The sequence below is a fragment of the Pseudorasbora parva genome, chromosome 5 (assembly GCF_024679245.1).
Source record: "Pseudorasbora parva isolate DD20220531a chromosome 5, ASM2467924v1, whole genome shotgun sequence".
Classification (NCBI taxonomy): domain Eukaryota; kingdom Metazoa; phylum Chordata; class Actinopteri; order Cypriniformes; family Gobionidae; genus Pseudorasbora; species Pseudorasbora parva.
In genome coordinates this window covers 46,635,297-46,662,308 of record NC_090176.1, presented here as the reverse complement: position 1 = coordinate 46,662,308, position 27,012 = coordinate 46,635,297, and the positions used below count along the sequence as shown (strand labels likewise).

Genomic DNA, 27,012 nt, shown 5'->3' with positions numbered 1-27,012 from the left:
CTGGCGTGGGTGGGTGAGGTTAGCAACCTCAATCACAGCACTCGCAAGAGGGCACCAACCAAAGCTACAAAACGGAACAATGAGCAATACCCCCAGGGTCTCCCGAGAGGGGGGGAGGATGAGAGACTCAATGGGACGGACACAACGGTTACGGCTATGGAAAACACACGGATAATGAGACGGCTTACCCAAACTACACTTACAGGGGAAATGTTAGAGGTAAAGTGCCACTGCGGAAAGCTTTGCAAGAACGCAAGGGGACTTAAAATACATCAATCTAAGACCCAATGTGGAGAAGGGAGGAAGCAGATGCAGCGCATAGTGGAGACACTAAGTGAGACGCAGGAGGACTCCAGTCAGGAAGCACCCCACAGTACAGGAGACCTCTCAGCACCTGCTTCATCCCAACGCCACAGGAGGGACTCTCCTAACACTATCTCAGGCACCCAACCTACGTCAGGAAAAGTGAGATGGCCCCAAGCAAACAACAACACTGCATGGAACCAACTAGATGGGGACCTAGATAGAGTGCTTGAGGCCACATTAGCAGGATCAGCTGAGAAGAAAATCGACAGTATGACAACAATCATCATCACCATGGCCAGAGAGCGCTTTGGCACAGAGGAGAGAAAGGGTAGCAGTGGAACGCAGGTAAATCATCCTAACAGGAGGGCAAGAGAGGTCTTGAAATTAAGGAGGGAGATCAAGACCCTCAACAAGCAGTTCAGAACAGCAAGTGCTGAAGAAAGAAAGGGCATAAAAGATCTAACTAGTGGACTTCGAGGGCAACTCTGCAGACTGAGAAGGGCAGAAAGGTCTCTGAAACTGAGGAAGGAGAAGGAGGCCAAGCGAGCGCGGTTCATTAAGGACCCATACAGGTTTACTAAAACCCTGCTTGGGGAAGCAAGATCTGGAAGATTGACCAGCCCTAAGGAAGTTGTCGAGGAGTTCCTTAAGGAGAGCCACAGTGACGCCCTCAGGAACCAATCCTGTGGCGCATACCCAAAGATCAGCAGAACTGCAGAAACTCCTGAGGAAGAGCTTGATACAAGTGAACCAACATGGAGAGAAGTCCAGGACATTGTAAAGAAAGCCCGTTCAGCATCTGCCCCAGGACCAAGCGGTATACCTTATAAAGTATACAAGAGATGCCCGATGCTCCTCCGCAGGTTATGGAAACTGTTGCGAAGGATATGGACAAAAGGTATCATTCCAGCATCCTGGAAAAGAGCAGAGGGGTGCTTTGTACCCAAGGAAATGGACTCCTCCGACATCAACCAGTTCCGAACCATTTCTCTCCTTAGTGTCGAATGCAAGGTATTCTTTTCTGTCCTGGCAAAAAGGATGACTACCTACATGGTGAAGAACAAATATGTCGACACATCAGTCCAGAAAGGCGGCATTCCAGGTTTCTCCGGGTGCTTGGAACATACGGGTATCCTCAACCAGCTGATCCGGGAGGCCAAGATGAGCAAAGGAAACCTAACAGTTGTCTGGCTCGACTTGGCTAACGCATACGGTTCAATCCCACATGGCCTCATCAACACGGCTATGGAACACTACCATATCCCCCACCACACTAGGGGTATAATTACCAGCTACTTTGGAGGATTCCAATTACGGTTCAAAACTGCCCACTTCACAACCCAGTGGCAGGACCTTGAAAAAGGAATCGTGACAGGCTGCACAATCTCCCCCATCCTGTTTGTCATGGGAATGAACCTGCTCATAACAGCTGCAGGAAAGGAATCCAGGGGGCCATTAATGGAGTCTGGCACCCGCCAACCTCCAATAAGAGGTTTTATGGATGACCTTACAATAACAACTTCAACCCATGTGCAGGCAGGATGGATCCTGAAGGCTCTTGATGATGTGGCAACATGGGCTCGAATGAAGTTCAAGCCAAGGAAATCAAGAAGTATGGTAATCAGAAGGGGGGAAGTGACCAGCAAGTTCCACTTGCGAGTACAGGGGGAAACGATACCATCAATTGAGGAAAACCCAATTAAGTGCCTAGGGAAATGGTATGACGCATCCCTGACCGACAGATGCAACGTTTCTAGGACAGAGAAACAGGCAGATGCATGGCTGAGTAAGATCGAGGGGTCAGGGCTGCCAGGAAAGTTTAAGGCCTGGCTCTTCCAGCACGGCCTGCTACCACGACTCATGTGGCTACTTACAATCTATGAAGTACCTATGACAACAGTGGAAGGAGTCGAGAGACGAGTGAACAAACACCTTCGCAAGTGGCTTGGAATTCCACCAAGCTTCACATCAGTAGGGCTTTACACCAGGTCTGGTCAGATACAACTACCCCTTTCATCAGTGGTGGAAGAGTTCAAGGTGGCAAAGTGCCGGGTTGTGATGATGTACCAAGACTCCACTGATGAAAAAGTCAGAAGAGCAGGCGTCACGACGAGATCAGGACGCAAATGGGCGGCTGGCACATCAGTGGCACAAGCTGAAAGTACATTAAAGCTGAAGGACATCATCGGGAACCCATGCGTAGGGAGGCAGGGACTCGGATCCACTCACTTCCAGCAATGGGGAAAAGCAGACCCAAAGCAGAGGAGGGTCATGATTCAAGCTGAGGTCCGACACCTGGAGGAAGAAAGGCGCAAGTCTAGGGCTGTCGAACTCGGTCTGCAAGGTGCCTGGACAAAGTGGGACCTGCCAAAGCGGAAGATCACGTGGTCTGAGATCTGGAGACTGGAGCCTTTTCGTATCTCCTTCCTGCTCCGTTCAGTGTATGACACCCTTCCATCACCAACAAACCTCCACAGATGGGGAATGAGGGAGGACCCATTGTGTAGGCTATGCGGAGGGAGGGGAACAATGGCGCATATACTGGCAGGATGCAAAACAGCTCTTAGCCAAGGAAGATACAGGTGGCGACATGACAACGTCCTCAGTGCACTGGCTGACATCTTGGAGCGGGAGAGGCAGAAAAAGCGCCAGACCATTATAAGGCCGGTAACAGCCATTCAGTTCATCAGAGAGGGGGAGAAACCACCAGCCCCCAAGAAGATTAAGAAGAGCCTCTTGCAAGCAGCACAATCCTGGGAGATGAGGGTGGACCTGGGAAGGAAACTAGTCTTCCCCCAGGTTGTGCAAACACAGTTGAGGCCAGACATGGTCTTATGGTCGGAGGAGGCAAGGAAGCTAATCTTGATTGAACTGACGGTTCCATGGGAAGACGGGTGCGAGGAGGCCTACGAGCGGAAAGCCACCAAGTATCAGGACCTCGTTGAGCAGTGTAGGGCCAAAGGGTGGCAGACCTGGCTATTCCCGGTTGAGGTCGGGTGTAGGGGTTTCCCGGCACAGTCTGTGTGGAAAACACTCACAGCTCTGGGTTTGGCAGGTAGGGAAAGGAAGGTAGCTGTTCGTAGGTTGGGTGAGGCAGCAGAAAGAGCGTCTTGCTGGCTCTGGAGTAGGAGGGAGGAGTTGAGCTGGGGGCCAGGAGGAGGTGGGCAGTGACTGGCCACCACTGCCGACCCGCCAACTGGAGGGTGTTGTGGTTCAGGGTCGAAACATCCCGTGAAAGTTGGACGCCACCTGACGACATCTTCTCCTGGCTGAAAGCTACTGCCATGTACTACAGTCAGTGACTGAATTAGATAGCATCAGTTAGATGTATCCAATAGTATTTCCCCTGGGACACCAGTGACTTCCAGGAAAGGCTGGATGGCAACCAAGGAAGATTGGTGACGCTGGAAAGACAGATGACCTCCAGGAAAGACTGGCGTGGGTGGGTGAGGTTAGCAACCTCAATCACAGCACTCGCAAGAGGGCACCAACCAAAGCTACAAAACGGAACAATGAGCAATACCCCCAGGGTCTCCCGAGAGGGGGGGAGGATGAGAGACTCAATGGGACGGACACAACGGTTACGGCTATGGAAAACACACGGATAATGAGACGGCTTACCCAAACTACACTTACAGGGGAAATGTTAGAGGTAAAGTGCCACTGCGGAAAGCTTTGCAAGAACGCAAGGGGACTTAAAATACATCAATCTAAGACCCAATGTGGAGAAGGGAGGAAGCAGATGCAGCGCATAGTGGAGACACTAAGTGAGACGCAGGAGGACTCCAGTCAGGAAGCACCCCACAGTACAGGAGACCTCTCAGCACCTGCTTCATCCCAACGCCACAGGAGGGACTCTCCTAACACTATCTCAGGCACCCAACCTACGTCAGGAAAAGTGAGATGGCCCCAAGCAAACAACAACACTGCATGGAACCAACTAGATGGGGACCTAGATAGAGTGCTTGAGGCCACATTAGCAGGATCAGCTGAGAAGAAAATCGACAGTATGACAACAATCATCATCACCATGGCCAGAGAGCGCTTTGGCACAGAGGAGAGAAAGGGTAGCAGTGGAACGCAGGTAAATCATCCTAACAGGAGGGCAAGAGAGGTCTTGAAATTAAGGAGGGAGATCAAGACCCTCAACAAGCAGTTCAGAACAGCAAGTGCTGAAGAAAGAAAGGGCATAAAAGATCTAACTAGTGGACTTCGAGGGCAACTCTGCAGACTGAGAAGGGCAGAAAGGTCTCTGAAACTGAGGAAGGAGAAGGAGGCCAAGCGAGCGCGGTTCATTAAGGACCCATACAGGTTTACTAAAACCCTGCTTGGGGAAGCAAGATCTGGAAGATTGACCAGCCCTAAGGAAGTTGTCGAGGAGTTCCTTAAGGAGAGCCACAGTGACGCCCTCAGGAACCAATCCTGTGGCGCATACCCAAAGATCAGCAGAACTGCAGAAACTCCTGAGGAAGAGCTTGATACAAGTGAACCAACATGGAGAGAAGTCCAGGACATTGTAAAGAAAGCCCGTTCAGCATCTGCCCCAGGACCAAGCGGTATACCTTATAAAGTATACAAGAGATGCCCGATGCTCCTCCGCAGGTTATGGAAACTGTTGCGAAGGATATGGACAAAAGGTATCATTCCAGCATCCTGGAAAAGAGCAGAGGGGTGCTTTGTACCCAAGGAAATGGACTCCTCCGACATCAACCAGTTCCGAACCATTTCTCTCCTTAGTGTCGAATGCAAGGTATTCTTTTCTGTCCTGGCAAAAAGGATGACTACCTACATGGTGAAGAACAAATATGTCGACACATCAGTCCAGAAAGGCGGCATTCCAGGTTTCTCCGGGTGCTTGGAACATACGGGTATCCTCAACCAGCTGATCCGGGAGGCCAAGATGAGCAAAGGAAACCTAACAGTTGTCTGGCTCGACTTGGCTAACGCATACGGTTCAATCCCACATGGCCTCATCAACACGGCTATGGAACACTACCATATCCCCCACCACACTAGGGGTATAATTACCAGCTACTTTGGAGGATTCCAATTACGGTTCAAAACTGCCCACTTCACAACCCAGTGGCAGGACCTTGAAAAAGGAATCGTGACAGGCTGCACAATCTCCCCCATCCTGTTTGTCATGGGAATGAACCTGCTCATAACAGCTGCAGGAAAGGAATCCAGGGGGCCATTAATGGAGTCTGGCACCCGCCAACCTCCAATAAGAGGTTTTATGGATGACCTTACAATAACAACTTCAACCCATGTGCAGGCAGGATGGATCCTGAAGGCTCTTGATGATGTGGCAACATGGGCTCGAATGAAGTTCAAGCCAAGGAAATCAAGAAGTATGGTAATCAGAAGGGGGGAAGTGACCAGCAAGTTCCACTTGCGAGTACAGGGGGAAACGATACCATCAATTGAGGAAAACCCAATTAAGTGCCTAGGGAAATGGTATGACGCATCCCTGACCGACAGATGCAACGTTTCTAGGACAGAGAAACAGGCAGATGCATGGCTGAGTAAGATCGAGGGGTCAGGGCTGCCAGGAAAGTTTAAGGCCTGGCTCTTCCAGCACGGCCTGCTACCACGACTCATGTGGCTACTTACAATCTATGAAGTACCTATGACAACAGTGGAAGGAGTCGAGAGACGAGTGAACAAACACCTTCGCAAGTGGCTTGGAATTCCACCAAGCTTCACATCAGTAGGGCTTTACACCAGGTCTGGTCAGATACAACTACCCCTTTCATCAGTGGTGGAAGAGTTCAAGGTGGCAAAGTGCCGGGTTGTGATGATGTACCAAGACTCCACTGATGAAAAAGTCAGAAGAGCAGGCGTCACGACGAGATCAGGACGCAAATGGGCGGCTGGCACATCAGTGGCACAAGCTGAAAGTACATTAAAGCTGAAGGACATCATCGGGAACCCATGCGTAGGGAGGCAGGGACTCGGATCCACTCACTTCCAGCAATGGGGAAAAGCAGACCCAAAGCAGAGGAGGGTCATGATTCAAGCTGAGGTCCGACACCTGGAGGAAGAAAGGCGCAAGTCTAGGGCTGTCGAACTCGGTCTGCAAGGTGCCTGGACAAAGTGGGACCTGCCAAAGCGGAAGATCACGTGGTCTGAGATCTGGAGACTGGAGCCTTTTCGTATCTCCTTCCTGCTCCGTTCAGTGTATGACACCCTTCCATCACCAACAAACCTCCACAGATGGGGAATGAGGGAGGACCCATTGTGTAGGCTATGCGGAGGGAGGGGAACAATGGCGCATATACTGGCAGGATGCAAAACAGCTCTTAGCCAAGGAAGATACAGGTGGCGACATGACAACGTCCTCAGTGCACTGGCTGACATCTTGGAGCGGGAGAGGCAGAAAAAGCGCCAGACCATTATAAGGCCGGTAACAGCCATCCAGTTCATCAGAGAGGGGGAGAAACCACCAGCCCCCAAGAAGATTAAGAAGAGCCTCTTGCAAGCAGCACAATCCTGGGAGATGAGGGTGGACCTGGGAAGGAAACTAGTCTTCCCCCAGGTTGTGCAAACACAGTTGAGGCCAGACATGGTCTTATGGTCGGAGGAGGCAAGGAAGCTAATCTTGATTGAACTGACGGTTCCATGGGAAGACGGGTGCGAGGAGGCCTACGAGCGGAAAGCCACCAAGTATCAGGACCTCGTTGAGCAGTGTAGGGCCAAAGGGTGGCAGACCTGGCTATTCCCGGTTGAGGTCGGGTGTAGGGGTTTCCCGGCACAGTCTGTGTGGAAAACACTCACAGCTCTGGGTTTGGCAGGTAGGGAAAGGAAGGTAGCTGTTCGTAGGTTGGGTGAGGCAGCAGAAAGAGCGTCTTGCTGGCTCTGGAGTAGGAGGGAGGAGTTGAGCTGGGGGCCAGGAGGAGGTGGGCAGTGACTGGCCACCACTGCCGACCCGCCAACTGGAGGGTGTTGTGGTTCAGGGTCGAAACATCCCGTGAAAGTTGGACGCCACCTGACGACATCTTCTCCTGGCTGAAAGCTACTGCCATGTACTACAGTCAGTGACTGAATTAGATAGCATCAGTTAGATGTATCCAATAGTTAGTGTAACAATTTATGATTTGCAAAAATAACTGTTGCATCTGTGTAGATTACATGAGCAAAGTGTATGCGCGTTGTGCACGCTATACATTATGGTCAAGCATGCGCCCTTAAAATAGCATAATGAGCAACGCGCAATGCGCCGCTGACTTTAGACTAGGTTTTTCTGGTAGGTGGCGCAATTGTTTAAAGGAACAGCAAAATAGCACCAGGGATTGTTTGCGCCGGAACACGCCTCCTTTTTTGCGCTGAACCGCCCAGGGAGCGCAAGTTCATTCACTAGTTTAGCGACGTGCTTCTGTGGAGGGAAAAGCGCGCTTTGCACGGGTGCAAAATAGGAATGACACATGCGTCGGTGTACAAAGTCAATTGCGCTGAGTGCAAGATAGGGCCCAATGTCTTAAATAAACTAAATTCTTCCATAACAATAACAATAATCACACAGCAAACACACTTTATCACTCATAAAACAATTACCTAAAAAAACAGTAACAACATGTGGCATGTTGTTGTATACAATGTTTTCTTCTGTAAAAAATTTTTTTTTAAAAACAAGACAGACACCGTTTCAAATTCACTGCCATGTATTGCCATGCAAAACGTAAGTTTTGTAAGGCCCCGATCACACAGAACGCGTTTTTCAGGTTCGAAAACGCGAGGCACTGTTTCTTTTAATGTTTCTAATCTAGGCAACTCCCGAATCACCTGTACTGTCAGTCAAATCAATGTAACGGTCAACACAACAGAAGGCCCGCCTCTCCATTCATTCGATTGGACAACAGAAAATAAACGCGATGACGTTGCACGCTTTTCCGCTCAGAGTTGACTTTTTTTCAACTTCATGCACTCGGAGCGCTCCTTCAAAAACGCGAGGCGCAGCAAGCGGTTTAAATGCGAGGCGCCCAGGGCGCATAAGCAGCGTACATAACGCTCTCTGACAACCAAAATCCATTTAAAAAAGGCGCCTCTCGCTGCAAAAACGCGTTCTGTGTGATCGGGGCCTAAACATGCATTTTGGCCTGTAGTAGCTACACAGAATTTTGGTGGTGGTGGTTGTGTAAATTTTTTTTGAAAATTTGAAGATTTTCAAAAAAGGCTGTTTACACCTGGTATTAAAGGTGCCTTAAAATGATTTGAAACAAATATGGTAAATTGTTCTCTGATATCTACATAGAGGGTATGTGGCTTATTTAAGGGCAAAAATTGTCCAGATACGGTTTTACAGGTCCATTTACAACCCTATAAATTGTCCCTAGGATGCAATGCTCTGTTTTTGCCTTATTTGGAAGGGTCATGAATATTAATGTTGAGCTCTACTCTGATTGGCTTATTTCAGCAGCTCACAGCTCACAGCAATTCAGTTGTTCAGCTCGTGAGTCCTGACCGTCCTGACAGAACACAGACCGACTGAATGACACTTTAAGCAGAACATCTCAAATGGAGATTGCTGAAATGCAGCTTACTTGTTTATTGGTGTTTTCAGATCATCCGCGCGCGAGAGTGAGCTTGCGTGCATATGGTTTTTTATGGTACTTGGTACTCCTGTTGTTACTGTACTAACATCTTGCGTTATCTAGACAATGCTGTCTCCCTAAGAAACTTTCAATTTAATCAGAATTGTTTAAACAGTCAATAAGTGGATAAATCGCTACTTACTGCTTGCAGGAATACAGCTGTAATTGCCACTTTCTTCAGTTTAAGACGCTGAGTGAAGCTTGCTTGAAATAGGTCGAGCAAACGAACGATCTTGAATTAAATAGTTGTGGTATCTGATTATAAACATCAACCATGACTGTTGACATTTTTATCTGTGGGAAGGGTAGAAAAGTCTCCTGCACAGCCTGGAACATGACATATGTGTCCATGAGAGCTGCCGTTTTTGCTATCTTTGCGTGGAGCTTGTTTACCTGCAGTTCCAAAGATTTGGCTCTGTCAGTTCCGCCTGACAATGAACATGTTTAGACATATGCAAATGTTGGTGCCGTACATATAAATGATCCCCAGTGATTGCGTCACGGTTGGCGTTATGTTGAAGATCACTTACGTTTCCGTTTTGTTTTTCATTCACAAGATTTACATAAGAAGGAGGAGGCAATGGTGTTTGAGACTCACAGTATGTGATGTCCATGTACTGAACTCTTTTTATTTCACTATGGCAAGGTTAATTAAATGTTTCATTCTAGGGCACCTTTAATATTTTGGTCAATCGGATCACAAGCGGACAACACTAAATAAAGGTGTAAATCAGGGCTAAAAAGTTTTCAGCTTGTCAACTTTTGACCACTTGCACATGAGTAACAAAATTACTAAAACTTAGTAAGCCTTTCGATTTTATTGTCTAAGCTTTGTGCATGAATGGCATGTACTTCTTATGTTGCTCCCATCCAGACAGAAAAGATTCCATGCAAAGGACAGAATTTAAAAAAAGTTTTGAGTTTTGAAACAGACTAGTCACGGAAAAACCCCTGCAGGAGTTCCCGTTGTCCTGGCTGGCTTCCGGAATGCCTCTATGTAAGCCTGTTTTATTGTACACATTGAGGTCTTCTAATAAAGAAAGTATTAAAATGATGTCACAAACCATCGCAGGTGTTCTTGTCCTCCGGGTTAGGTTTATATCCAGGTCTACAAGCGCAAATAAAGCCTCCGGTCGACAAATCTGTGCAGTTATGCTCACACAGATCCTCACTGCAGGAGCGCCCGTGGCCGTAGTCTAACAAAGAGAGATGAAGAAATGTTACAAAAACATGTACCACGGACGATGGGATCTAGTCTTTGAAGCTTTTTTGTCCTTTTTATAGCTTGTTAGTATGGATCGTCATCCACTTTTGTTCATGCAAGAAAGGAAATAATAAACCACATAAGGGTCAGTAAATGAACAAAACTCACAGCAGCCGAGCTCATCGGTCTGGTCCTCACAGTCGTCATAGTCGTCACAGGCGTACTGAAGAGGAATGCACTGACCATTTCCACATTTATACTCGTCTGCAGAGCAGGGTCCATGTGTGGGAGTCACACCTGAGCAATCATTCACACAAAGCAGGGTTTTTTACATATTACATATATTTAATAATAAATGCTAGTCTAGTTGATGTGAAAATCTATGAATTGACCGTCACTCACAATGCTCCGCCCTCTCATCGGTTCCATCACCACAGTCATCTATAGAATTGCAGAGCTCGTGACTGTAGATACAGCGGGTGTTATCACAACGGAAACGGAATGGAGCATCACAGGAGATGTCCACTGAGGAGCAAAATGTTTTTGTTGTTAAAACTTTGTTCTACATCTAAAATGGCAAATGTTCCATTTATTGGGTTATACAGCTGATATACTATACAAATTATAGCAGAACTATACTAGTTGGATAGGATTTATGCACTTAAAAAATGTAAAGGTTTATATAGTGATATATGGATGTGATCGATTGGATGGATTAATTGATGGATGGATGGAAGGATGTGATCGGATGGATGGATGTGATCGATTGAATGGATGGATGGATTAATGGATGTGATTGGATGGATGGATGGATGGATGGATGAACGGATGTTGATTGATTGATTGATTGATTGATGGATGTGATCGATTGGATGGATGTGACCAATTGGATGGATGGATGGATGGATGGATGGAAGAATGGCGGATGGATGTGATTGATTGGATGGATTAATGGATGGATTAATGGATTGATGGATGGAAGGATGTGATTGGATTGATTGATTGATTGATTGATTGATTGATTGATTGATTGATTGATTGATTGATTGATTGATTGATTGACTGATTGATTGATCTGATCGACTGGATGGATGGATCTGATCGACTGGATGGATGGATGGATGGATGGATCTGATCGACTGGATGGATGGATGGATGGATGGATGGATCTGATCGACTGGATGGATGGATGGATGGATGGATGGATGGATCTGATCGACTGGATGGATGGATGGATGGATGGATGGATCTGATCGACTGGATGGATGGATGGATGGATCTGATCGACTGGATGGATGGATGGATGGATGGATCTGATCGGATGGATGGATGGATGGATGGATGGGTGGATGGGTGGGTGGATGGGTGGGTGGATGGATGGATGGATGGATGGATGGATGGATGGATGGATGGATAGATAGATAGATAGATAGATAGATAGATAGATAGATAGATAGATAGATAGATAGATAGATAGATAGATAGATAGATAGATAGATAGATAGATGAAGGTTTTTCTCACAGCAGAGATGAAGTTCCTCATCTGAATTATCCCCGCAGTCATTATCTCCGTCACATATCCAGTGCTGCTGCACACACACGTGGTTCTTACACTCAAACAGGAAGGGTGGGCAGTAGGTGCTGTTCGGGTAGCGTGTGGCTGAAATGTGCACACACACAACTCAAAGTCAACATAAACTTTCATAACACATTTAGCATTTGGCATATGAAAGTGACTTCAGTTGCATTCAAACATTTATTGAATTGGGTTCCTTGCCACTGTCGTCTGTGGCTTTCTTAGTCGGGGTATATTCAATATTCACTTAGTATTCAATAATATTATTGATTTGACTGCACTGACAATATCAGACGACAACAAAAAATAAAGGTTGGCATTGCTAGTACCAAGGCTCACTCTTAAAGGGGTGGTTGCATGGGATTTCACTTTTTTAACTTTAGTTAGTGTGTAATGTTGCTGCTTGAGCATAAACAGTATCTGTAAAGTTACAGCGCTGAAAGTTCAATGCAAACGGAGATATTGTCTTTTAAAGTGATGGTAGTTTATTGCCTACAAAAATGGCCGGTTTGGACTACAATAAGCTTCTTCCTGGTTGGTGACATCATAAACCCTTGCTAGTCTCCTCATATGTGACTTCTGCCCGTAATGGGAAGGGGCGTGGCGTTTCCGGACAACCTGTGCTTGGCACAGGAAACTACATTTGGCCATCTAAACAATCTAAGACCATTGCGTTTTTCGGAGGGATGAAGCAAACAAGCCGTTCAAAGGACAGTGGAGACAGTGGTGTGGAATAAAGGTCAAATATAAGAAAAATATGGCGTTAAAAAAAAAAAGAAGAAGTATTAAGACATGTTATACTGCACCCCATAAACACAACCAAGCCTAGAAAAAAAACACAGAACAACCCCTTTAAAGCTACAGGAAAGATGCTTAACAGGTTCCTTATCTTATTGTGAATGATTAATCGGTGTAAGTTTGTCTTCGTCACCTTTAATCAAAATGTAAAATTTCCATGAGTTTCCAAGGCCAAAGATATAGTTTCCATATCAGTGGGAAAAGTTACAGATGCACAACCCTTTTGGACTCCAGAGGGCGCTATAATATAATATAATTCACAACTGTCTTGTTCTCAAGTGCAGTTCCAGAATTGAAACGGCAGACTCACGGCAGGAACTTTCATCGGTGAAGTCGAGACAGTCAGCGTTGCCGTCACATTTGAAGCGCTCAGCGATGCAGTGGCCGCTACTGCACTGGAAGTAACCCGGGTGACAGGTCCGCAGCTCTGAAACACATTCATCCACAAAGAATGAAGCCAATCTCTCTCAATCCTCCATGGAGAATGAATTATGCACACTTCCTGTAAGTCATTCACAAGGTATCCAGGCACACAAATGTATTGAGATATCACCCACTGAGGATCAATCTGTAATAAAAAGACAGTATTATGATGTTGAACATGGTGGCTAGTGCCACGGCACGTTACTCTCGTCCTCTTTCTCTCTCCATCTGTCTTTTGATAGCCTTTCCTTTCTGCTGTCTCTTCTTTTCTTTCACTCACCACAGTCTCTCTCGTCAGAATTGTCTTCGCAGTCGTTGTCATGGTCACAAACCCAGCGGTCAGGAATGCAGTGCAGGTTGTCACAGCGGTACTCGCTCTCTGTGCACGAACGAGGGGCTGTGAACGCATAAGAAATGAGTCAATTAGACACACATTTAACATACATACAAGGCAGACAGGCCAATAAAGCAATAAGGCCCAAGTGGCTGTTGGCCACAGTGATTTTACCACAAGGGGGGTTCTTAAAGACCCCACGTGGCCCCACTTTATATTAAAGGGGGGGTGAAATGCTGTTTCATGCATACTGATCTTTTTACACTGTTAAAGACTTGGAATCCCATACTAAACATAGACAAAGTTTCAAAAGTTAAGGTGGACGTTTGATGGGAGTATTTCTTTGTCAAAAATACTACTTCCGGTTAGTCATAAGTTTCGGCAAGTTTTTTGAGATCATGCGTCCCCTTTGACGTTAACGGGGGCGGAATTTCCTTGTATGGGCCTTACGGACAATTCTACCGGAAGAGCGTGAGAGAGAGAGAGAGGGAGAGAGCGAAAGCAACAGGCTACGCCCATCAAAGCACTGGCTTGTAGGATGCTAAACAGGTGATATAACCAGTAGCTACTGACTTACCCACTGATAGGCCGACGGTCGATCTGTATTAGCACTTTCCTCACGCGACGGGCGAATCACTTTCCTCACGCGGCAGGCGAATCACTTTCCTCACTGAGCGAATCACTTTCCTCACAGAGCGACTCACTTTCCTCACGCGGCGGGCGAATCACTTTCCTCACTGAGCGAATCACTTTCCTCACAGAGCGAATCACTTTCCTCACAGAGCGAATCACTTTCCTCACAGAGCGAATCACTTTCCTCACGCGGCGGGCGAATCACTTTCCTCAATGAGCGAATCACTTTCCTCACAGAGCGAATCACTTTCCTCACAGAGCGACTCACTTTCCTCACTGCAGCGCGCTGCTGCACACGTCATTATTTAGCTCCGCTCACACGACACGCCCCCACCCGCTCGGCTTTTTTTGGAAAGACTCGGAACAGCGCATCTTTCTTATATAATTGTAAAAAAAATAAAGACTTTTCGGAGATATGCAGGATGCAATGCTACTCTATAGGTACTCAAGATTGACATGACACTGACTGAAACGGAGTGTTTCACCCCCCCTTTAAGTGACCTTAACTACTATGTTAAATAAAAAAATTAAGTACAATGTACTTATTGTGTTCATATTGTATTGCGAAACACTTTTGCTGATATTGAGGTGGGATACGGGTAAAGTTAGGGACAACCTGTGCTTGGCACTTCAGCCAATAAAAATACAGGAAACTACATTTGGCCATCTAACCAATCTAAGACCATTATGTTTTTCGGAGGGATGGGCTTCATAGAAGCAGGAACCAAATGAGCCGTTCGAAGGACAGTGGAGACAGCAGTGCGGAATAAAGGTCAAATATATGAAAAATACGGCGTAAAAAAAAAACAAAGTGTTAAGACATGTTATACTGCGCCCCATAAACACAACCAAGCCTAGAAAAAAACACGGAACCACCCCTTTAAATTGTGAATTAAAATGTTAGTACATAGTAGTTAAGGCCACTTAATATAAAGTGGGTCCCCCCATGTGGTGAAAATCATGTTTTATGTTGTTTATATGTCTGTGTGGTGCTTTTAATATGCATTAAGACAAACCATGTGCAAATTCATAAGTCAACACCATTGCTAAGCATTTTCTCCTTAAGTCCAATGAACCAAACACCGGCGAAATCGATTTTTACGCCACAAACTACCTTGTAACCAATCACGTCATGAAGCGGGGCGGGCTTTAGCATATCATTAACTTCTGAGATGCAGTGGAGTCTCAATTATACAGTATACAGTATGTCTTGTGAACAGCAATGTTTCACAAAGTACTTATAAAGGCACAAAAACCCTCTGACACAGATGAGGGCGATGATTAAGCTGCGCTTAACTGTGTTACAGGATTAGCTCTGACGAGTTACTTCTGGCTCTTCAGCAAGAGGACCATTTTTCGGAGTTGAGTTCATCATGGGAATGACCTGCGTTCACTACCCCCGCAGCTCTTCTGCAGGGAGGAGAAAGTGCTGAAAAAATCAGCGCTTCTTCCAACACGCAGCTTGAAGGTTTAGTGCTAACCATTTGTCAACCTTTCACACCTAACAGCACCTTGTCTGCCATCACGCCGTCTCCTCCACACTCTCTGTCTTTCCAATTTGTTCCCATCAAATCTTTTCATCTTTATCATTACTCGTTACTGTTTCTCTAGTTAGCAGAACTTGACATGAACTTTTTTGCTCACCAGCCACTGTGGCTATGGGTTTTCCCTCTGTATTTTCACTAGCCATAATTTTGACAATGATACCATGGGGAAAAACTGCCATATAGATATTTTTAATAGTATCTCATAATTTGGCAGCAGGTTTATTAGGCTGCTGTCACTTTAAGACCTGATGCACGGATCCATTACACTGTTACACGTGCGTTTTCTTTCTCAGCTGTTTATGTTCATTTAAAACAGAACTGACTGTGTTTACATGAATACTTGCCAAGACTGGCATTTTGACATTATTTTATGTGAATTTTACTGTTTAAGTGCAATAAGCAGGGAAAAAAAGAACTCAATTTAGCACTGAGAAGTGGCTTTATGTGTGTACACTTTGGGTGTGAGTATAATATCTTTGAGAATGAGTCAAATTATACACAATATGCACAATCCAATGGCGAAATTGCAGTTAGTGGAGGATGGTTTGTGTCTAACTCGCTGTAAGAGAGGTGAGAGAGTGAGAAAGAACAGCTGATATTGTGTATCTGTTCTGCAGTAAATGTGTATGCATCACAAAATCTATATTATTGACTATAAAATATATATCTACAAAATTCAACCCGCCAAAGTGGCTAGTAGGAGTGACTGCGATAGACGCCACTGCAGAAATACACCTGCATTTGGCAGGTGTTAATGTCAATCTCTGCTTGTTCCTCCAGTAAAAATGTTTAATGTAATCACACAAGGGTTATTAAATAATGATTCCGGGTAAGCTATCCCTCTTGTTACTCGTGTTTTTATATTGAGCTGACCGAACACGAGAGGTCAGAGTTCTGCTACTCACTGCAGTTGTGTTCATCCGATCCGTCGCTGCAGTCATTGTCTCCGTCGCAGCGCCAGCGCAGGGGGATGCACTGGTGGTTATCACAGCGGAAATCACCCGTCGGCTCACAGGTCAACTCCTCTGCAAATACAACAGACAACACAGGCTCACACAAACATGTTGAAACTAGACCTTATTTAACATGAGCTTGAGGAGAGGAGAGGAAGAGGAAGAGGAAGAGGGAGAGGGAGAGGGAGAGGAGAGGAGAGGAGAGGAGAGGAGAGGAGAGGAAGAGGAAGAGGGAGAGGGAGAGGGAGAGGGAGAGGGAGAGGGAGAGGGAGAGGGAGAGGAGAGGAGAGGAGAGGAGAGGAGAGGAGAGGAGAGGAGAGAGAGGAGAGGAGAGGAGAGGAGAGGAGGAGAGGAGAGGGAGAGGGAGAGGGAGAGGGAGAGGGAGAGGGAGAGGGAGAGGGAGAGGGAGAGGAGAGGAGAGGAGAGGAGAGGAGAGGAGAGGAGAGAGAGGAGAGGAGAGGAGAGGAGAGGAGAGGAGAGGAGAGGAGAGGAGAGGAGAGGAGAGGAGAGGGAGAGGGAGAGGGAGAGGGAGAGGGAGAGGAGAGGAGAGGAGAGGAGAGGAGAGGAGAGGAGAGGAGAGGAGAGGAGAGGAGAGGAGAGGAGAGGAGAGGAGAGGAGAGGAGAGGAGAGGAGAGGAGAGGAGAGGAGAGGAGAGGAGAGGAAGAGGAAGAGAGGAGAGGAAGAGGAAGAGAAGAGAAGAGAAAGAGAAGAGAAGAGAAGAGAAGAGAAGAGAAGAGAAGAGAAGAGAAGAGAAGAGAAGAGAAGAGAAGAGAAGAGAAGAGAAGAGAAGAGAAGAGAAGAGAAGAGAAGAGAAGAGAAGAGAAGAGAAGAGAGAGAGAGAAGAGGAGAGGAGAGAAGAGAAGAGAAGAGAAGAGAAGAGAAGAGAAGAGAGAAGAGAAGAGAAGAGAAGAGAAGAGAAGAGAAGAGAAGAGAAGAGAAGAGAAGAGAAGAGAAGAGAAGAGAAGAGAAGAGAAGAGAAGAGAAGAGAAGAGAAGAGAAGAGAAGAGAAGAGAAGAGAAGAGAAGAGAAGAGAAGAGAAGAGAAGAGAAGAGAAGAGAAGAGAAGAGAAGAGAAAGAAATGGGGCAGAAAATATGCAGATGGTGGACAGAGGAGAGGAAGGTAGAGGAGTTGTACGAACATCTGACCCGGACGGCACATTCTTACAGTCAGATTAGGGCGATCTCTCCTCTCTGTGCAGGATGGCACTAATGGAGCGAGGAGGAGCTGATAAGACCCAGGAGAACCAGGGCTATGTGTGAGTGTGTTTATGTGTACATCAGTCAGATCACAGACAAAAAATCTGTGAAATTTATGGTTAAAAAAAACTGCAGATGTGGTTCTTGAATTTTACTGTAAAAAATACAGTAGCAACATTTTAGGTTAACAGTAAAAATATATTTCATTAAATGACAATGTTACCAACCTACTGAAATATATGATATTTATACACTTACGTATAAATAAATATGTTCCATTTAAAACCACCAAAAACCACAGGTGTTAATAAGAAAGATACCAAAGCTCATCACGAGTTGCTTTTCCACAAACTGTAGTAATATTTGTTTTTACTGTAAATTACAAGATAAATGACAAAAACTGTAACTGTAAAACAGTAAATTGAACACTATTGTAAAATGACATGTAGTCACACATTATATGTAGTAAATTATACAGAGTAAGATAACATTAACCAAATAACAGGTTTTTGGTTAATGTTAAAATTATGATAATTTTTAGTGTGGTAAAATAAGAGTAAAACCTCACAATCCTTAATGAAACAATACAAACATAATCACATCTGTGCATACACACACACACACACACACACACACACACACACACACACACACACACACACACACACACACCGGTGCCTGACACAGACATACCTAACACACATAAATCAATGGTGTGGCCCCAGACAGGAGGAGGGGTCACCGAGGGCCCGTCCATCACAGAGAGACTTAACTAACACTCACTAATACGCTGGAGTGTGAGAGGGCGAAAACTCCTCATGATTTCAATCCATCATGACAAACACACACACCATTATATATCCACTGATAATGGGGACAATGCAAACTAATTATATATACTGTACATATATGTATTTGATCTAAATTTTTTATTTATATTTTTGTTAATGTTAGCATAAAACAGAAATTGCAGCCAAATTTACTGCTATACTGTGGTGTTTTTCTGAGCGAAGAAGCTTATCGAACAAGGAAAAATCTTAAATAGGGACTTGATTCTATCCATCGGCTGATTCGATTGTGAAAAGTGAATGCTGCGTGTATATATTTAAAGATATATAATTTTTGTTGTAAGAACTGCTAATTTGTGAATAAAAAAGTGTCATGTTTTCAGTCTGGAAATACATTTTCATTTAATAAATGTATTAAATTGTAATCATGTTTAATTGTATCTTTATTCATTTTAATATTACTACTTTTACTATTACTTTAATGTTTTATTTATAAATACATACTTTTCAGTTAAGCACTGCTGTTTGTGAGTTATGTTTTCAGTTTCAAATTGTAAATTGTATTTTTGAAAATAATTGTAATATTACAACTTTTACAATTACTTAACTATCTCATGAATTGTTCATCGGTTGTAAGCAAAGCTGTTTGTGAATAAAAACCATTCTGCTGAGTCAAGTTTTCATTTGTGGGTTTGTCTGATGTCTTACCGCAGTTCTGTTCGTCGCTGTTGTCCCTGCAGTCGTTGTGTCCATTGCACACGGCCCACAGAGGAACGCAGCGGTAGTTTGTCCTGCAGTCAAACTCTGTGTGATTGTCACATCTGTACGCTGGACCCACTGCAAACAACACCACAAAGATGATTAAGAACAACACAAAATAGTGCAAAGAGATTTAAGTGCACTCCATACTGCAGCACGATTACTCCTTTTTCTTCCTTTGCTGATTAAACCATTTAAAGCTGTAGCAACTCACTGCATTCGTCGATGGGCTCGTCGGAGTTATCTCCACAGTCGTCATCCACGTCACATTTCCAGCTCTGCGGGATGCAGCGTCCGTTCCTGCACTTGAACTGTCCGGGTCGGCAGGTCCTGCTGGAGCAGTGTGCAGGATCCTCGTCGGAGCCGTCTCCGCAGTCGTTCTCTCCATCACACTGCCAGGCCTCAGAGATGCAGCGTTTGTTGGCACACTGCCACTGATGCGACTCGCACTGATGAGTGGCTGACGGTACAGAAACAGGAAGATGCGTTTCTAAACACAGCATGGAACCAGCCCAACCAAAAGCATATATCAGAATAGCAGTGTTGTTTTGTGTGCATTTTATCACAGGGTTCAAACCTACAACCTTTCAGCTTCCTGCCCTGATCTTTAGCCACTAGGCCGAATTATCAGCATCAGTGTAAGTATTAGCTCCTTTTACACACTAATCCCAGTAAATTACCGTAAAATTACCAGAATGACTAAAGTTAATACACAAATATACTGACAGACAAGTAACAGCGTTTATACTTTTTACAGTTAAGAGACCATTCACACATCAGCATCAAAATACCAGTAAATTCTGTGATGTCAGTCATGTGAAACCATCTTCAAAAGTTGTGCTATTGCCCTCATTCACCTGCATGAACAGAAGCGCCTTAGCTTCATTATCTGTTCAATTTGACAAAATTTTTGACATCTGAGTGTGTAAGGGGTACTAGCCTGACGTGGTCATACTCAATTCTAGTGAGAATATGAGTCTGAAACTGCTCCTTTGGGCTGTGATTATGAGGCGTTTCAACCGAACCAGGAAAGACCTCAATTGGATAGACCTACAACCAATCAGAGCAACGAAGCGACGCATTGTCAAATGTCAACAGAGCTCAACTGCACTGTGTTGCCAAGTCCGCGTTTTTTTCCGCGGGTTGTTTTCTATGTCCGCTTGTTGAAGAGACAATTATGTGATATAAAGACCCATGAGTGTGAATTTTAGCAGGCATCCTTGCCAAAATAACACACATTTTACCCCCCAAACACCATTTTTTTCTGGAGAACCCCCCCGAGAAGCTATTGTTTAGGGCTAGTAGTTGGCGGATTTTGTTGTAAAAACTTGGCAACCCTGTCTGCACGCATGCTGAAATAAACGGTCTTTGCCGGTGTTGTAAAAAAATAAAATAATTTAATGATACACAGAGTACTTACCCAACATGATCATTTCTGAGAGAAATTGTGAAGGCGAATGCATACAAACAAGCTCTTCGTTTAGAATTCAAACAAATATAATCCAAGCCCCTTTGATGACGTGCATGATTACGTTACTGTTGATCATCTGTCCGTCATCATCTAAAGCCCGCCCGCCCTGATGATTTCATTGGTCCGAACAGTTTCTGTTCGGGGATAATTACTCCTCTATGGATCGAGGCCAGACCGAACCGCCCGACCTAAAAAATTTGTGGGCAGGGCTAAGTTCGGGTGGCATCCAGGCTATGTAAGGGGATAATTACACAGAACGTGTTTTTGCTCTTAAAAAAATGAGACATGCATAATACTATTCAACTGCAGAACCGCAGCCCTGACGAATGGAAGGCTGGGTCTCGAGTGTGACACGTTGAAAAAGTCATGAGACATGCCACAATTGTCAAAGATGTCAATCTAGTGCATATTTACATAGAAAAACTATTAAAAATCAGAAGAGCTTACTGTAAACAACGCAGAGTAATCACATCATCTCCATCGGAACTTTATTATTGGTCCAAAGAAGACTTCATAGATGTTAATAATTTTTTTGTTCACACAGCTTCATACTGACAATTTACTGGTAATTTTAACTTCTCATACTGGTAAACTGCCAGAACGGATTTACTGGTATAAAAAAAAAAAAAGTCCATACCACACAGCACAGTGTCCTCATCCGAGCCATCGGGACAGTCGTGATTAGAGTTACACAGGAAGTGAGGGCTGGTGCAGTTTCCGTCATCACACTGGAACTGGCCTAGTCTGCAGTGCCGGACGGGACACGTTGAGGGTTCATCCGAGCCATCTCTGCAGTCCCGCTGACCATCACACTTCCACCAAATAGGGATACAGCTTTAGAGAAAGACAAAACAAAAGATTCTCTTTTACTTTGGATGCTAACTTAAAATAGTATACAGTATACAGCAAGGCAGCTCATCAGTCTTTAGAACAGAGCCTGAAATGAAAGCGGCAAGGTGAAACTAACCGTTCGTTGTCTGCACATCTGTACTGCGTGCTGGAACACATGGGCAGACAGCGTGCCACGCCCCCTATCTGCACGGTAAGGAAGTGGTCAGGGCACTCGCAGATAAAACCTTGACCCCCCGCTCGCAGAAGACACAGGTGAGAACAGCCTCCGTTATTGACCGCACAAGGATTCGTCACTACAGGGGAAAGATATAGTGAGCGTATATATCAGTGGTTAGGCGGAAAAAGGTCAAGACCAAAAATGGGTTGCAGGCCTGATGTCCTGAATTGTAGACAATTATTATCCAATGTTTGCAATTAAAACAAATGTAAAAAGTATTTGCTATTATTCGTACAAACGTTAAAAACAGTTCTTAAAATAACAAAATACAAAAAATAAACAATTGATAGAATAAATGCAAATAGTAATTAACAATATGTATAACGTTTAGTTCATTTTTAAACACTGAATACATTTCAGTGTTTGATCTTTTAAAGGAAATATACAAAGTTTGAAATGTATTCAATGTTTGCAAATAAATTAAAATTGCATATTTATAATATTCCTATGATTATTCTTCAGACATAAGAAAAAAAGTGTTTGAAATTAAAATAAGAATATACATTTCTCATATGATTATCTCTATTATTTTGTACAAAAGTAAAATAAATGTCCTTAGAATAAAAAACATGACTAAATATAAAATAGGCATGTTAAAATAAAAGCAAACATAATTATAAGATAATTGTAAGAATATAATGATCTATTTTAATTTCAAACACTGAATAAATTACAATGTCTGATCTTAATAACATTTTTATTAACTTTTGTACGAATACAAAACAGTAATATTTATTTTGTAATTTTTATTATATTTATTTATATTAATTTCAAACAGAAACATTTCAGTGTTTGATCAACTAAAATTTTAACTAAAACTAAAAAAAGTTTGCAATTAAAATAAATATTATAATATATAATAATAATAATATAATATTCTTATGATTGTTTATATTTAAAAAATCCTTAAAATCAAACACTAAAGTTTATTTTATTAAATGTTTGCAATTAAAATTATAATAAAATATTAATAATATTATAACTATCAATTTCTCGTATTATTTGCACAGAAGTGTTGAACAATAGGGGTAATCATACATAAAATGTACATACAATTTTTTATAATAATGTTAATAATTAACAGCATTTAATAACGAATCATTTTAAGAATATTGTAAATGAATATTCTTTTATACACGCATTAAAAACATTTCAGGACGTCATCTTTATTTACTTTTGTAAAAATAAATGTGATATTGAATTGGATCGTCACACTTAAAGTAAAATCTAGAGTTAGACTGTATCCTCTTACAAAGAACCAGGATGTGGCTCCACATCATGTAGCTGTAGCTCCTCTTTCTAAAGAAACCCACAGATAAAGAGTTTAAACTACCTGTCTGGCCATTAAAGCAATGATAAAGAGTTTAGTCTTTCCTGTCTCTGAGAAAAGACAGGCGAGCAGAGACTGGCGGCATTGTGTCGGACTGTGTAAATATTGGCAGAGACCGTTAAGTGCCTCTGTGGACGTATAAAGGAAGTGATAGCGATCTGACGTGAGATAATGACCGTAATAGAAGAGGGACGCCTGCGCCTGCATCCCGCTTGGGTTACGCTGTCCCGGGCTCACCTATGGGCTGACGGTAGGGATGACACACATGGATGTCGAATGGTCTGTGGGTGGTGTTGACGAGCGCTTCCCGTCCGGAGCCGTCGTATTTGTTGCCCTTCTCCACTGTGCGAGTGTTCCAGTCCGTCCAGTACACGGTTTCCTCGAACACCGTGATGGCAAAAGGATGCGGCAAAACACCATCGTACACAGTGTGTCTGTGATGCCCGTCCAGATCAGAGAATCTGAGGAGATTAATCATTTTAATAATAGGGATGTCCATAATCATTTTGTGCAAAAATAATAATGCAAACAAACCTGCATAATTAATCAAGTTCTCTGGCGTGTACATTCATTTTTAAAGGGGTGAATTTAATGAATTTAATTTTTTTAACTTAAGTTAGTGTGTAATGTTGCTGCTTGAGCATAAACAGTATCTGCAAAGTTACAGCGCTGAAAGTTCAATGCAAACGGAGATATTGTCTTTAAAGTTACAGCAGTTTATTGCCTACAAAAGCGGCCGGTTTGGACTTCAACGGGCTTCTTCCTGGGTTGGTGACATTAGCTAGTCTCTGCAGATGTGACTTCTGCCCGTAATGGTGAGGGGCGTGGCGTTTCCGGCAACCTGTGCTTGGCACTTCAGCCAATAAAAATACAGGAAACTACATTTGGCCATCTAACCAATCTAAGACCATTGCGTTTTTCAGAGGGATGGGCTTCATAGAAGCAGGAAGCAAACGAGCCGTTCAAAGGACAGTGGAGACAGCGGTGTGGAATAAACGTCAAATATAAGAAAAATATGTCGTAAAAAAAAGAAGTATTAAGACATGTTATACGGCACCCCATAAACACAACCAAGTCTAGAAAAAAACAGGAACCACCCCTTTAAAGAGGAACTAAACTTATCAGAGAAATTCAAGCCACAGGACATTCACAGACAGCACAGCACGTGCTCTTTTGTCTTGTCACACTTGAATGGTTTAAAAGCATTTGCATGAAAATGCTTGATAATATATTCTAACACTAGCCAAAGGATGACAGAAAAAACATTTTTAGCACGTTTAACTGGAAAAAAATTAATCATGTATGTTAATGCCCTAATTTTCAACAGTACTAATAATATTATTAATTAATATTGCAATACGTAATGTCATGTAAATTAAATTAATTTATTTAAAAAAAATCTGACACAAATATATATATATATATATATATATATATATATATATATATATATATATATATACACACACACATATAAATTCCCCATATATTGTCATTCACCAACATTTATGATCACACAACCTAGGACACTGAAACTTGGTTTACATGCATTTCACATAATCACCATCGAGCTGTGCCATGAAGTTATTAAAGAGACAATCACCCTGGAATGAAGTGATTTTCCAGACTCGTATGCTCTCATGGACAGGATATAAACGTGAGAAAGTCTTACTCGATGTAATTGAGATGAGCATCAGACCAGTACAGCTTGTCATTGGTGTAGTCAATAGTGAGACCGTTAGGCCACTCGATCTTAGTTGTGATGATGGCCGATTTGTTATTTCCATCCATCCCAACACGTCCAATGAAAGCTTTGTCTCCCCAGTCAGTCCAGTACACGTATCTGCACAAAGATGACATTTGATTTTAAAAAAAGAAGCTAAAATGGATTCCAATTTAAAGGTCACATACACCCTACAGTTAAAAACACTTTTAAGAGTTTAATCCTGTTCTGTTCACACAGAGTTCATCACTTGAATTCTACAACCAAACTCACTCCTGAAAAATGAAAAACAAAAATTTAAATAACTCCATGTAGTGTGAAGATCAACAGCTGTTAATTGTTAACAGTAGGTGCATTGTGTATATTGGCCATATCTGTTACATCTAAATTCTATGTATTATTTATTTTAGTCTTTATGTGGTTCAAGTTTCTAATCCTTTTAAATACTATAGACTCATAATATTGGCCATAACCCAAATTAAATCAAGAACAATGAATAATGATCGTTGTAATATTTAATATTATTATTTTATTAATTAATATTTTTTTATTATGAGTAAAATTATATTGTATTATTATAATTTATTAGAAATATTTCTATTAATAATAAACAAATAGTAAAGAAATGTAAAATATTAAAATATTCTTATAAATACAAATATTTTACAATACAAATTTTAAAAGTGTCACCTCATAAATGTTTATATATATATATATATATATATATATATATATATATATATATATATATATATATATATATATATATATATATATATGCATACACACATACATACATAGATACAATAGATACAAATATTACTTTATAAAATAATACAATTATACACATATTATCCAATTTGACTGGAATGTTTGCATTTCGTATTGTTTTTTCTAACAGAACCCAACAGTTAGCAATTACAGATTTAGGCAGAATAGAATAGAGAATAGAATAACAGAATAGAGTTATTTTTCCATTGGCCTGAAAATGACTTTTATCATTGCTACACTCACCCAAACTTCGGATGCAGCACAATGGCTCTGGGATTCTCAAAGCAGTATGTGTTATTAACATCCACACAGTGCTCTGCCAACTTCCTCACAAACCGTCCATCCAGCTCCGACACTTTCATGCAGTTGAGAAAGCTGTCGACCCAGTACAGCTTCCTCCCGACCCAGTCAACCGCCAGGCCTTCTCCATGCAAAACCCCATTCACCACCACCTCTCGGCCCGTCCCATTAAAGAACATCCGCTCCAACACCCTCCGACTCACATCAATCCAGTACAAGCGCTTGTCCACGCGATCGAAGTCCAGAGCGACCACGCTGCTGAGGCCTTGCAGAATGAGAGAATAAGCCTCTCCATCCGTAGAGAGATTGCGCAGATAGTAGCGATTGCTGAAGATCAGGTAGGGGGTGATGTTGCTGTTTTGCCTGCAGCTGCGGCCATCGGGTTCACGGAGGAAGCCAGGCGAGCACTTGCACACGTACGAGCCTACGGTGTTCTCGCACACCTGGCTGCACACGCTGGGCGTGACGAGGCACTCGTCCACATCGTCGCACGTTTTGTTATCGGACATGAGACGGTAACCGGCACGACAGGTGCAGATGAAGCTGGTGGGTGTGTCGGTGCAGTTGTGGTCGCAGTGGTGCATAGACGGGTCTACGCACTCATTGATGCCTGAAAAAACATATAGACAATCAGACAGAAAATTATGGATTTTGTAAGGTAATATAAACTACTGGTCAAAAGTTGACTATGATTTTTTTAAAATGTTTTTGAAAGTATAGTATATGAAAGCCTGGTTCGGGACATTGAAGGTAGTTGCAACTTTTATCTCACAATCGCGATTTTATATCACGCAATTCTGAGAAAAAAACTCATTGTGAAATGTAGTGGAGTCAAAAATACAATATAATGCTTGGGAATGTAGTTAAGTAAATATAAATGTAAATGTTTCTCAAAATACAGAATACTTCAAATGTATTTAAAGGGTTAGTTCACCCAAAAATGAAATTGATGTCATTAATGACTCACCCTAATGTCGTTCCTCACCCGTAAGACCTCCGTTCATCTTCAGAACACAGTTTAAGATATTTTATATTTAGTCTGAGAGCCTATGGAAGTGTATGCACACTTTACTGTCCATGTCCAGAAAGGAAATAAAAACATCATCAAAGTAGTCCATATGTGACATCAATTAGTTAATTAGAATCTCTTGAATCATCAGAAATACATTTTGGTCCAAAAATAACAAAAACTACGACTTTATTCAGCATTGTCTTCTCTTCCGCATTTGTTTTCAAACC

General features: G+C 43.0%; 1 protein-coding gene across 3 annotated transcripts in view; it reads right to left on the bottom strand.

The window, feature by feature from the left end:
- The window catches only part of lrp2a (low density lipoprotein receptor-related protein 2a), a 117,408-nt gene that overhangs the window by 16,943 nt on the left and 73,453 nt on the right, over positions 1-27,012 (bottom strand). For all 3 annotated transcript variants that reach the window (XR_010905082.1, XM_067444520.1, XM_067444521.1), the window contains 14 exons: positions 25,717-26,383; positions 24,652-24,822; positions 23,217-23,440; positions 21,548-21,725; positions 21,218-21,414; positions 19,324-19,569; positions 19,059-19,187; positions 16,318-16,437; positions 13,179-13,295; positions 12,786-12,902; positions 11,624-11,761; positions 10,504-10,626; positions 10,270-10,398; positions 9,962-10,093 (listed from right to left, as the gene is read on the bottom strand). Coding sequence is in view for 2 of the 3 variants with exons in the window: in XM_067444520.1 (XP_067300621.1) it covers positions 9,962-10,093; positions 10,270-10,398; positions 10,504-10,626; positions 11,624-11,761; positions 12,786-12,902; positions 13,179-13,295; positions 16,318-16,437; positions 19,059-19,187; positions 19,324-19,569; positions 21,218-21,414; positions 21,548-21,725; positions 23,217-23,440; positions 24,652-24,822; positions 25,717-26,383 (2,688 nt within the window). In the remaining variant the exon portion in view is untranslated. The remainder of the gene's footprint in view (positions 1-9,961; positions 10,094-10,269; positions 10,399-10,503; positions 10,627-11,623; positions 11,762-12,785; positions 12,903-13,178; positions 13,296-16,317; positions 16,438-19,058; positions 19,188-19,323; positions 19,570-21,217; positions 21,415-21,547; positions 21,726-23,216; positions 23,441-24,651; positions 24,823-25,716; positions 26,384-27,012) is intronic.